This window comes from Eschrichtius robustus, chromosome 20 (genome assembly GCF_028021215.1).
Source record: "Eschrichtius robustus isolate mEscRob2 chromosome 20, mEscRob2.pri, whole genome shotgun sequence".
Classification (NCBI taxonomy): Eukaryota; Metazoa; Chordata; class Mammalia; order Artiodactyla; family Eschrichtiidae; genus Eschrichtius; species Eschrichtius robustus.
The window spans coordinates 6,792,175-6,805,223 of NC_090843.1; the positions used below are offsets into that span (position 1 = coordinate 6,792,175).

Below are 13,049 nucleotides of genomic sequence, written 5' to 3' on the forward strand. Positions count from 1 at the left end.
AGAAACTAACACACCAATGTTAAAAAAAAAAAAGGTCGCTCAGAGCCACTGTAAGAGCCATGGTAACCACCCCATTCATCTTGGTCTCTAAATGTTCCCTTGAATCACAAAGTCACAGGAAAGCAATGTATTTAGACAGCATTAGCCCAGCTCCCATTGAGAGGCCTCTATGGAAATGTGATTTAATGTTAGGCCCTGGCTTTTAGCAAGGGTCGATACAAAAACTATAGGAAAACCTTTGCATCCTCTGCAAAATTACAAATGCCTATTTTTTTTTTTTTTGGCTATGTTGGGTCTTCATTGCTACGTGTGAGCTTTCTCTAGTTGCGGTGAGCAGGGGCTACTCTTCGTTGCAGTGCACAGGCTTCTCATTGTGGTGGCTTCTCTTGTTGTGGAGCACAGGCTCTAGGCACGTGGGCTTCAGTAGTTGTGGCTCGAGGGCTCAGTAGTTGTGGCTCGTGGGCTCTAGCCCACAGGTGGCTGTGGCTCATGTGGGGACAAGGACACTGGCAGCAGAAGTTCTGGGAAGTACTCCTTGGTGTGAGCCCTCCCAGAGTCCGCCATTAGCCCCGCCAAAGAGCTGGGTAAGCTCCAGTGCTGGGTCACCTCAGGCGAAACAACCAACAGGGAGGGAACCCAGCCCCACCAATCAGCAGACAAGCGGATTAAAGTTTTACTGAGCTCTGCCCACCAGAGCAACCCCCAGCTCTACCCACCACCAGTCCCTCCCATCAGGAAGCTTGCACAAGCCTCTTAGATAACCTCATCCACCAGAGGGCAGACAGCAGAAGCAAGAAGAACTATAATTCTGTAGCCTATGGAAGGAAAACCACATTCACAGAAAGACAGACAAAAGGAAAAGGCAGAGGACTTTGTACCAGATGAAGGAACAAGATAAAACCCCAGAAAAACAACTAAATGAAGTGGAGATAGGCAACCTTCCAGAAAAAGAATTCAGAAAAATGATAGTGAAGATGATCCAGGACCTCGGAAAAAGAATGGAGGCAAAGATCGAGAAGATGCAAGAAATGTTTAACAAAGACCTAGAAGAATTAAAGAACAAACACCTAGAAGAATTAAAGAACAAACAAACAGAGATGAACAATAACTGAAATGAAAAATACACTAGAAGGGGGCTTCCCTGGTGGCGCAGTGGTTAAGAATCTGCCTGCCAATGCAGGGCACACGGGTTCGAGCCCTGGTCTGGGAAGATCCCACATGCCACGGAGCAACTAAGCCCGTGAGCCACAACTACTGAGCCTGCGTGTCTGGAGCCTGTGCTCCGCAACGGGAGAGGCCGCGACAGTAAGAGGCCCGCACACCGCGATGAAGAGTGGCCCCCACTTGCCGCAACTGGAGAAAGCCCTCGCACAGAAACGAAGACCCAACACAGCCAAAAATAAATAAATAAATAAATTAATTAATTAATTTAAAAAAATACACTAGAAGGAATCAATAGCAGAATAACTGAGGCAGAAGAACGGATAAGTGACTGGGAAGACAGAATGGTGGAATTCACTGCTGCAGAACAAAATAAAGAAAAAAGAATGAAAAGAAATGAAGACAACTTGAGAGACCTCTGGGACAACCTTAACCACAACAACATTCGTATTATAAGGGTCCCAGAAGGAGAAGAGAGTGAAAAAGACCCGAGAAAATATTTGAAGAGATTATAGTCGAAACCTTCCCTAACGTGGGAAAGGAAATAGCCACGCAAATCCAGGAAGCGCAGAGAGTCCCAGGCAGGATACACCCAAGGAGAAACACGCTGAGACACATAGTAATCAAGTTGACAAAAACTAAAGACAAAGAAAAGTTATTGAAAGCAACAAGGGAAAAACGACGAATAACATACAAGGGAGCTCCCATAAGGTTAACAGCTGATTTCTCAGCAGAAACTCTACAAGCCGGACGGGAGTGGCATGATATATTTAAAGTGATGAAAGGGAAGAACCTACAACCAAGATTACTCTACCCAGCAAAGATCTCAATCAGATTTGACGGAGAAATCAAAAGCTTAACAGACAAGCAAAAGCTAAGAGAATTCAGCACCACCAAACCATCTCTACAATAAATGCTAAAGGAACTTCTCTAAGTGGGAAACACAAGAGAAGAAAAGGATCTACAAAAACAAACCCATAACAATTAAGAAAATGGTCATAGGAACATACATATCGATAATTACCTTAAACATGAATGGATTAAATGCTCCAACCAAAAGACACAGGCTCGCTGAATGGATACAAAAACAAGACCCATATATACGCTGTCTACAAGAGACCACTTCAGACATAGGGACACATACAGACTGAAAGTGAGGGGATGGAAAATGATATTCCATGAAAATGGAAATCAAAAGAAAGCTGGAGTAGCAATACTCATATCAGATAAAATAGACTTTAAAATAAAGAATGTTACAAGAGACAAAGAAGGACACTACATAATGATCAAGGGATCAATCCAAGAAGAAGATATAACATTTATAAATATATATGCACCCAACATAGGAGCACCTCAATACATAAGGCAACTGCTAACAGCTATAAAAGAGGAAATCGACAGGAACACAATAATAGTGAGGGACTTTAAAACCTCACTTACACCAATAGACATACCATCCAGACAGAAAATTAATAAGGAAATACAAGCTTTAAATGACACAATAGAACAGATAGATTTAACTGATATTTATAGGACATTCCATCCAAAAACAGCAGATTACACTTTCTTCTCAAGTGCACATGGAACATTCTCCAGGACAGATCACATCTTGGGTCACAAATCAAGCCTTGGTAAATTTAAGAAAATTGAAATCATATCAAGCATCTTTTCCGACCACAACGCTATGAGATTAGAAATTAATTACATGGAAAAAAACGTAAAAAACACAAACATAAACACATGGAGGCTAAACAATACATTACTAAATAACCAAGAGATCACTGAAGAAATCAAAGAGGAAATCAAAAAATACCTAGAGACAAATTACAATGAAAACATGACGATCCAAAACCTATGGGATGCAGCAAAAGCAGTTCTCTAAGAGGGAAGTTTATAGCAATACAAGCCTACCTCAAGAAACAAGAAAAATCTCAAATAAACAATCTAACCTTACACCTAAAGGAACTAGAGGAAGAAGAACAAACAAAACCCAAAGTTAGTAGAAGGAAAGAAATCATAAAGATCAGAGCAGAAATAAATGAAATAGCAACAAAGAAAACAATAGCAAAGATCGATAAAACTAAAAGCTGGTTCTTTGAGAAGATAAACAAAATTGATAAACCTTTAGCCAGACTCATCAAGAAAAAGAGGGAGAGGACTCAAATCAATAAAATTAGAAATGAAAAAGGGGAAGTTACAACGGACACCGCAGAAATACAAAGCATCATAAGAGACTACTACAAGCAACTCTATGCCAATAAAATGGACAACCTGGAAGAAATGGACAAATTCTTAGAAAAGCACAACCTTCTGAGACTGAACCAGCAAGAAATAGAAAATATGAACAGACCAATCACAAGTAATGAAATTGAAACTGTGATTAAAAATCTTCCAACAGGGGCTTCCCTGGTGGCGCAGTGGTTAAGAATCCACCTGCGAATGCAGGTGACATGGGTTCGAGCCCTGGTCCGGGAAGATCCCACATGCCGCGGAGCAACTAAGCCCGTGCCTAGACTCAAGAGCCACAACTATTGAGCCTGCGCTGTAGAGTCCATGAGCCACAACTACTGAAGCCTGCGCACCACAACTACTGAAGCCCGGGTGCCTAGAGCCCATGCTCTGCAACAAGAGAAGCCACAGCAATGAAAAGCCTGTGCACCACAACAAAGAGTAGTCCCCACTAGCTGCAACTAGAGAGAAAAGTCCGCACGCAGCAATGAAGACCCAATGCAGCCATAAATAAATAAATAAATAAATAAATAAATTTATATTAAAAAAAATCTTCCAACAAACAAAAGTTCAGGACCAGATGGCTTCACAGGTGAATTCTATCAAACATTTAGAGAAAAGCTAACACCCATCCTTCTCAAACTCTTCCAAAAAATAGCAGAGGAAGGAACACTCCCAAACTCATTCTATGAGGCCACCATCACCCGGATACCAAAACCAGACAAAGATACTACAAAAAAAGAAAATTACAGACCAATGTCACTGATGAATATAGATGCAAAAATCCTCAACAAAATACTAGCAAAGAGAATCCAACAACACATTAAAAGGATCATACACCATGATCAAGTGGGATTTATCCCAGGGACGCAAGGATTCTTCAATATACGCAAATCAATCAATGTGATACACCATATTAACAAACTGAAGAATAAAAACCATGTGATCATCTCAGTAGATGCAGAAAAAACTTTTGACAAAATTCAACATCCATTTATGATAAAAACTCTCCAGAAAGTGGGCATAGAGGGACCCTACCTCAACATAATAAAGGTCATATATGACAAACCCACAGCAAACATCATTCTCAATGGTGAAAAACTGAAAGCATTTCCTCTAAGATCAGGAACAAGACAAGGATGTCCACTCTCACCACTATAATTCAACATAGTTTTGGAAGTCCTAGCCACGGCAATCAGAGAAGAAAAAGAAATACAAGGAATACAAACTGGAAAAGAAGAAGTAAAACTGTCACTGTTTGCAGATGACATGATACTATACATAGAGAATCCTAAAGATGCCACCAGAAAATTACTAGAGCTAATCAATGAATTTGGTAAAGTTGCAGGATACAAAATTAATGCACAGAAATCTCTTGCATTCCTATACACTAATGATGAAAAATCTGAAAGAGAAATTAAGGAAACACTCTCATTTACCATTGCAACAAAAAGAATAAAATGCCTAGGAATAAACCTACCTAAGGAGGTAAAAGACCTGTACTCAGAAAACTATAAGACACTGATGAAAGATATCAAAGATGACACAAACGGTTGGAGAGATATACCATGTTCTTGGATTGGAAGAATCAATATTGTGAAAATGACTATACTAACCAAAGCAATCTACAGATTCAATGCAATCCCTATCAGATTACCAATGGCATTTTTTACAGAACTAGAACAAAACATCTTAATTTTGTATGGAGACACAAAAGACACCGAATAGCCAAAGCAGGCTTGAGGGAAAAAAACGGAGCTGGAGGAATCAGATTCCCTGACTTCAGACTCTACTACAAAGCTACAGTCATGAAGACAATATGGTACTGGCACAAAAACAGAAATATAGATCAATGGAACAGGATAGAAAGCGCAGAGATAAACCCATGCACCTATGGTCAACTAATCTATGACGAAGGAGGCAAGGATATACAATGGAGAAAAGACAGTCTCTTCAATAAGTGATGCTGGGAAAACTGGACAGCTACATGTAAAAGAATGAAATTAGAACACTCCCTAACACCATACACAAAAATAAACTCAAAATGGATTAGAGACCTAAATGTAAGACTGGGCAATATAAAACTCTTAGAGGAAAACATAGGAAGAACACTGTTTGACATAAATCACAGCAAGATCTTTTTTGATCCACTTTCTAGAGTAATGGAGATAAAAACAAAAATAAACAAATGGGACCTAATGAAACTTAAAAGCTTTTGCAAAGCAAAGGAAACTACAAACAAAACGAAAAGACAACCCTCAGAATGGGAGAAAATATTTGCAAACGAATCAACGGACAAAGGATTAATCTCCAAAATATATAAACAGTTCATGCAGCTCAATATTTAAAAAACAAACAACCCAATCAAAAAATGGGCAGAAGATCTAAATAGAAATTTCTCCCAAGAAGACATACAGATGGCCAAGAAGCACATGAAAAGCTTCTTGACATCACTAATTATTAGAGAAATGTAAATCAAAACTACAATGAGGTATCACCTCACACCAGTTAGAATGGCCATCATCAGAAAACCTACAAACAACAAATGCTGGAGAGGGTGTGGAGAAAAGGGAACCCTCTTGTACTGTTGGTGGGAAGGTAAATTGATGCAGCCACTATGGAGAACAGTATGGAGGTTCCTTAAAAAACTAAAAATAGAATTACCTTATGACCCAGCAATCCCACTACTGGGCATATACCCAGAGAAAACCATAATTCAAAAAGACACATGCACCCCAATGTTCATTGCAGCACTATTTACAATAGCCAGGTCATGGAAGCAACCTAAATGCCCATCGACAGACAAATGGATAAAGAAGATGTGGTACATATATACAATGGAATATTACTCGGCCATAAAAAGGAACGAAATTCCTTTCATAGAGACGTGGATGGATCTAGAGACTGTCATACAGAGTGAAGTAAGTCAGAAAGAGAAAAACAAATATCGTATATTAACGCATATATGTGGAACCTAGAAAAATGGTACAGATGAACCAGTTTGCAGGGCAGAAATAGAGACACAGATGTAGAGAACAAACGTATGGACACCAAGGGGGGAAAGTGGTGGGGAGCGGGTAGTGGTGTGATGAACTGAGAGATTGGGATTGACATATATACACTAATATGTGTAAAATGGATAACTAATAAGAACCTGCTGTATAAAAACATAAATAAAATAAAATTCAAAAATTAAAAAAAATCCTATGATAAACCATAATGGAAAAGAATATGAAAAAGAATATGTATATATATATAACTGAATCACTTTGCTCTACAGCAGAAATTAACACAACATTGTAAATCAACTATACTTCAATAAAATTTAAAAAAAAAAAGGGAGAACAAAGACACTTGTCTGAATGGTGGCGAAGCTGTCACAACCACAATTAATTAACAGTTCCATAAATGCTCCAAAAGAGGGAAAGTGGAGTAGAAAATCTAGACCTGAGGTTGGCATCTGGCTTCTCCAAGCAGTAAAGTTTGGAGCCCCCCTGGAGAAACTTCAGGAAAATCCTGGCAGCTGTTGAGTGGAGAGAGAAACTCCATTGTGTCTCTAAGGTAATAGATTAGGCAGACCCACCCGTAACATCTGGGAGACCAGGGCTAGAATACAAAAGGTGGCCCATAAACCATATGTCTCAATATTTTAATGTTCTAAATCAAGCTAAAAAAACTATCCAATCAAGTGCATCTGATCTTCCTACCTTGACAAAAATACCGGCCTACTGACCCAGAAGCTGGATTTGAATGTAGGATTCTCAGAAGTTCTGCACCGAAACGTGGCAGCCTAGTGACAGCCATCTCCCGGTCCTCAGCCCGCCATCCACAGACACTCCCCTGCCCTTCTCCCTCCTGCACATTCCACACCCCAAAGGTCCTCAGGAGGATGCATGTGGACACCCCAGCCTTCACATCCAAGCTCTGTTCACATTCCTGCAAAGGAAGAAGATGGAACTGTTTTCATCTGAGAGAAGAAAGTGATGAGAACTCTTCACCCTGGAAAGGAAAAGGATATATCCTTTAGTTAATGAATGAGGTGGACACGGATGGACAGATTGACCTCTCACATTCTGGAATATTCTCTCTAGGAAGCACTTCTTCCAGCTTGAGGAAGTTAGATTTGAGGCGTGAATTATTAAAGCTGCTGCACACAACAAACAAATGGAGCCTTTTAACCCGGGAGGAAAATAAAAGCTGAATGGAATTTGGTTCGCCAAGTGTGGGTGGGGGACGGTAGTCAGAGGAGGTCCAAAGGCAACATCATGGATAACCCCACGTTTGCCCTGCTATCGAATCAACGCCACAGTCAGAGCAAACAGTGCTGGCACCCACGGCTCTGACCTAAGGAGGCCCTGTCAATCTTTATGCTTCTACATTTTTGGTTTTTTATGTCTTTATGTTTTTCCAAGTTGAGCTAACGTTGGCATCTCCTAAGCCTTTCCAATGACCTTGAATGCTTGCCTTTGGAAAGCGGCTACTGTCCACTTTGAAACTAAGGCATTTACCCATTCATTCATTCATTCGTTCATTCATTGAGCACCCACTGGGTATCAGCCTCTGGGTGCATGTATATTTCTTCCCTGCTGCTTATGATTTTCTTTCAAATATAGCCCCTGAACTTCCAGCTAATTCTCCCCACTTACTTCTTCCAAGTTCAAAAGTAGCCAGACCCTTCTTTCCCAGACTTTGCTTCCCTTTGAAATGTTATCCTCTCCAAGGCCAAGTGCAAACTCTTCCCAAGATCTATATCCAGACATCCTGATTTTTTTTTATTCTATAGACTTTCCCATACAGGAGACCCATTGTGTTAATCCAGGTCTTCCAAGAAGCAGATGCCAAAAGGGAATTAAATGCACAAGGATTTTATTAGGGGACACACCTACAAGATAAATGGGGTGGGAGCCAGGAGAGGTAGGGAGAGCGGTGAGGCCATGGGGGAGGGCAGGTCTGACCCCAGGTGAAGGAGGGAGAGCAGCAAGGTTGGGTAGAAGCATCTGAGGCTGCTTTGAAGTCTCTGGAAGGTTCTGTAAAACCGAGAGAGAGTCCTCGAGCCTAAGTCGGCCTTTAGGGGAGTCTTGTGTCTCCCAGGAACAGATCTGCCTCAGTGTTCCTGCGACGCTCCACCTTTGGCCAGGAAGTTCCCGTGGGAAGCGTGGCCTTAGCACAAACACATCAGCGATGGATTGGATTGCAGAGTGCAGCCACGGGGGCCTCAGTCAGGAATGCCCCTGTGTTTGGAAGTCTGAGAGGCACATTCTCAAGGTCACCTCAGATGCTAATTAACTTGGGTTAAAACGAGATTTCCTCTGTGCTTTCATGCTGTCTTCAGTGGTTTCAATAGGAAATCCAGAGTTTAGCCTGTGTCTGTGTATGTGTGTGTGTGGGGGGGGGGGGGATGTGTGTGCACACACGTATATGTGTATTTAGAGAACCCACTCCCGCAGCCACCAGGACCTCTCAGCAGCCTAATCTACACGGCAGGCCCTCAACCCCCTCTGCTGCTCCCTTTCAGATCATCCTGCTGGGCGACAGCGGCGTGGGGAAGACATCTCTGCTCGTTCAGTTCGACCAGGGCAAGTTCATCGCGGGATCCTTCTCAGCTACCTTGGGCATCGGATTCACAGTAAGTACCTCTGGGCTCGGGGGCCCTGCTGGGTCTCTGACAGGGTCCCGGCAGGAAACGGGTGGATGTTCACATTGGATCATTCAGGAGGTTTAATAGAAAGGCTATTTACCAAGATGCAGGCCATGGGTGGGGAAACCAGGAGGGATGGCCCAGGGGCCCTTGGGCAGTTTCAAGGTGTCCATCCCACCCCGAGCCTGAAAAAAAGTGAGGAGGGCACCGTCACCAGAACCAGGGACAAAGAGGGCTGTGTGGAGGGCTGGGAGGAGCTGTCACCCTCGGTGGTGGAACGCAGCAACCAGGGCAATAAATTGGCCCCCCTCCCATGGTGCTCTCCTCCTGCTGCCCTTCCATCTTCTTCTCGGGCTCCTCGTGGCTGAAGACAACTAGTAAGCAAGGGAATATCCTGATACAGACACAGGGCAAGAAGAGCCTGGAGAGGCCAAGGGATGGCTTAAAAGTTTAAGCACAATCCAAACTTGGCATTGTCATGAGGGTCCTAGGGCGCTGGCAGGTCAAGGGTTAAAGTTCAGTTTTTTAGCCCTCTGTCTCACCCTGGACACAGCACAGAGGAGCAGCTCAAATTAAGGAAGCATCCTCAAGTTTTCTCTATTCCCAGCCCTTCCGTGGGCCACGAAGCCCTTGCTCTAGCTCACATCCCCATTTCTCTCCACTTTCACCATGGCTGCCGGCTGCTGCCAGAAGACCTTGAACCCTGGGGAGGCCTTTGGAAGGGTCTCGGCCCTCTCTTGGACAGTGGCAGGAGCAGCACGACCCTGTTTTGGGGTCTCCAGAATCCTAGTCTCCAGAGATGCAGAAGAGCAAATGCCATTTCTTGGGCAGCATGGGTATTTGAAAGGCCAGCCTCCGGGACCAAACAGAGCACCAGGCCTGCGAGGTGCTGGGACACAGCAGAGCCACGCTGGTGGGAAGAGAGAGGGGACCCCAGAATTTGGGCCTGCCCACTGGGTCACAGTGCAGAAGGCAAGGGCCCACAAGGGAGCAGAAATGAGAGGCTGGCCAGGGTGTGCGCCAGGACCTGGAGTCCAACCTGAAACACCAGCGCCCAGGGCTCTCCCGGGACAGGGAGCAGCTGGGCTCCAAGCGCCGTGAGGGGCGGGGCCGAGTCCCAGGGGGCGGGGCCGAGTCCCGGGGGCGGGGCCGAGTCCCGGAGGGCAGGGCCAAGCCCCCGGAGGGTGGGGCCAAGTCCCAGGGGGGCTGGGCTGAGTTCCAGGAGAGTGTGGCCATCCTGGCAACCCCCAAGACTTGGAACCGGGCTGCCATGAAATGAACCAGGATGGCGGTGTCAGGCGTCCTCCACCGCGGGCCCACGTCACCTGCCCTCAGCACCCAGGGCACGTGGTGTCCCCACAGTCACACTTCTCACTCACTCCACCCCCGTCCTTCCGCCTGTCAGAGGACAGGAGGCAGAGAGTGGGGTGGGGGCTCTGATTCACACTCCACAGAGGCACAGGGGTGGGACCTGAAATTCTGCCACCAGCCTGATAAGAAACGTGAGGCAACTCGCCTGTGAGAAGGAAGAAAGTGTGTGGTCAACAGGACAGGCCGGGCTCTTCCCCTCTCCTGGGCCAGAGCCTTCCGGAGCCTCGGCTGCTTGCCTGGCACCGGTCAGCACCTCAGGACAAAGCCGTGGGCAGCTTATGCTGAGTGAGGGCCTGAGGGCCCAACTCAGGCCTGAACCTGGGGTCTCCTGGGTCAAGTACATGACCTGGGAGCAAAACGGGTACATAGTCTACCCCTCAGCTGGGACACAAACCTAGGGGAACCCCCATACTGGTGGTAGAGGGCAGGAACAACAGCCCATGATGGGAGCCACACCAAGGACAAGTGACTGACCCTGGGCCTAGACACACTGCCCAGTTATATACAAAGAGGTCTGCAGCTCTCGCTGAGAAAATGCCTGTCTCCTCCGCAAGCCCCCTTCCCACCCCTCATCTAGCACTAAGGACCCTCAATTCCTTTCCTTTCCAGAGACAGGTCTCTTTCCAACCCTCTGCTCAGAGCAGCTCGATCTTTGTGGAGCAGTTGAAGTCTCCTGTATTGTCTAACAAAGGGGCTGGAGGGCATAGGGGTCTCCTTCCAATATCATTGGTCTGGGGAGCCCCAGAGAGCTGGGCTGCAGGACACTCATTTGTCTGTCTGTCATTTGCACAGAGATTTGAAACACTGCCGACAGCTGGCCACGTGCAAGTGCCCTGTGGCCAGCCCTGGTTGTGGCTGAATTCCTGGTAACTGAGGTCCTGCTGGCCTAGCTCATAAGGCTGAGTGCAGCCTGGGCAGCAGGAGAGGGGAGGAGTCCTTGATCTTCACTTTAAAGGAGACAGAGGTGGGGAAATCCCTGGTGGTCCAGGGGTTAGGACTCTGCACTTCCACTGCAGGACAGCAGGGGTCACTGGTTCGATCCCTGGTTGGGGAACTAAGATCCCGCATGCCATGCGGCCAAAAAAATAATAATAATACTAAAAAATAAAGGAAAAAAAGAAAAAAAAGGAAAAAAATAAATAAATAAATAAATAAAGGAGACAGAGGTACGTCAGGGGACCACCTGGGGTCTGCCCTCAGGCCACTTCTCAGAGCCTCTGGAGCCCAGTGCTTCCGGAAGTGGGACCGGCCCAGGTCCTGGGTAGATGCCTCTCAAACCAATATCTTCCCCAACTACTCCATCATCACCTCCATCAGACTGGCTGCCGAGTCCCGCGGATGGGTTTACTGGGGTGCTGACACCGACCGGGCTCACACAGTAGTTGCTCCAGCTGGCCCCTCCCCCATGCCAGTTCAGGTCCTCCTGGCTATCTCTTGCCTCGGTGTCCCCCAAACTCTCCAGTCTTGCCTGAACACTGCTGTAAAGTTCATCTTCCAAAAGCCTTGCCCCTGCTCCCCACCACCAAGCACCATCAGTCTCACTACCGCCTTCCAGTAAAGTGAAAACCCATCATCTGCCAGCTGAGGTCTTGCACAATTCAGCCTGGTGGTTTTTCAGACACTCATGTAATGCACATAAGCACCTCCGTTTTGTCTGCAGTGCAGGCCCCAAGCTCACCCACGCGCACGTGGGGACCGGGATTCGCATGTTGTCAGCTACCACGGACTCTGATGCAGACGCTCCACGTGCCTCAGCCCCCCCAGCCTCTGTCTTGGTGTCCCCTCCACATCCTGACCCTGCACTCACAGGGCTGTGCACCTTTCCCCCCAGCTCTGGGCGTTTCTTCCAGCCCCCTCTGCTCGCCCCCCGATCTCCTCGGCTGCACGCAAAGGCCCTCCTCTGAACAACCGTGAGGTTTCACGAGGCACCATCGCCTCCTGTATCAGGAAGGGGTGTGGGTGTGTGGGGTGACTTGTGCACCGGAGGGCAGGGAGATCTGTTAGGGGTAACGTGGGGTGTACGTGCCTTCTGGATTCGGAGGTGATGAGAGGGGCTGGGGTCATTTAAGAGGCGCTTTCCAGGAATTCCTTGGTGGTCCAGTGGTTAGGACTCCTCGCTTTCACTGCCGAGGGCACGGGTTCGAGCCCTGGTAGGGGAACTAAGATCCTGCAAGCCCCATGGCACGGCTGGAGAAAAAAAAAAAAAAAAAAAAGAGGGGCTTTATTTGGAGGGTGATTTGTACATCTGGGGACGGCGTGAGACATGGGGGCCAGTTGGGGGGGTGTGTTTGTGCAGTGGTGTGTGTGTTGGTGGTGTGGGATGACCCGCGTCTGTAACTGTGATGTGGTGAGAGGTGTCTGGGGGGACGTGAGGTGTGTGCTTCGGGAGGGGTGGTCATTTAAGATGCGTGTTTCGGGGGGGCCACGTAAGGCATTGTGTGTTTATGGTAGCATACGAGGTGCGCCTGTGTTCATGATGTGACGTGTGTTTGTGGGATGATGTAGGGCATGTGTGGTTGTAGTGTGTCATGAGGCGTGTGTGAGGCGTGTGATTGTAGCTGATACAAGACGGTGTACGTGGCTTGACCTGAGGTGTGCATGGTGTGAGGGGTACGTGTTTCTGTGATGCTGGGCGCGTGTGAGATCTGAG

General features: G+C 46.4%; 1 protein-coding gene across 1 annotated transcript in view; it reads left to right on the forward strand.

Moving 5' to 3' along the window:
• The window catches only part of RAB37 (RAB37, member RAS oncogene family), a 71,407-nt gene that overhangs the window by 47,459 nt on the left and 10,899 nt on the right, over positions 1 to 13,049 (forward strand). The window contains exon 2 of the mRNA XM_068530330.1: positions 8,906 to 9,016. Coding sequence (XP_068386431.1) covers positions 8,906 to 9,016 — 111 coding nt within the window. The remainder of the gene's footprint in view (positions 1 to 8,905; positions 9,017 to 13,049) is intronic.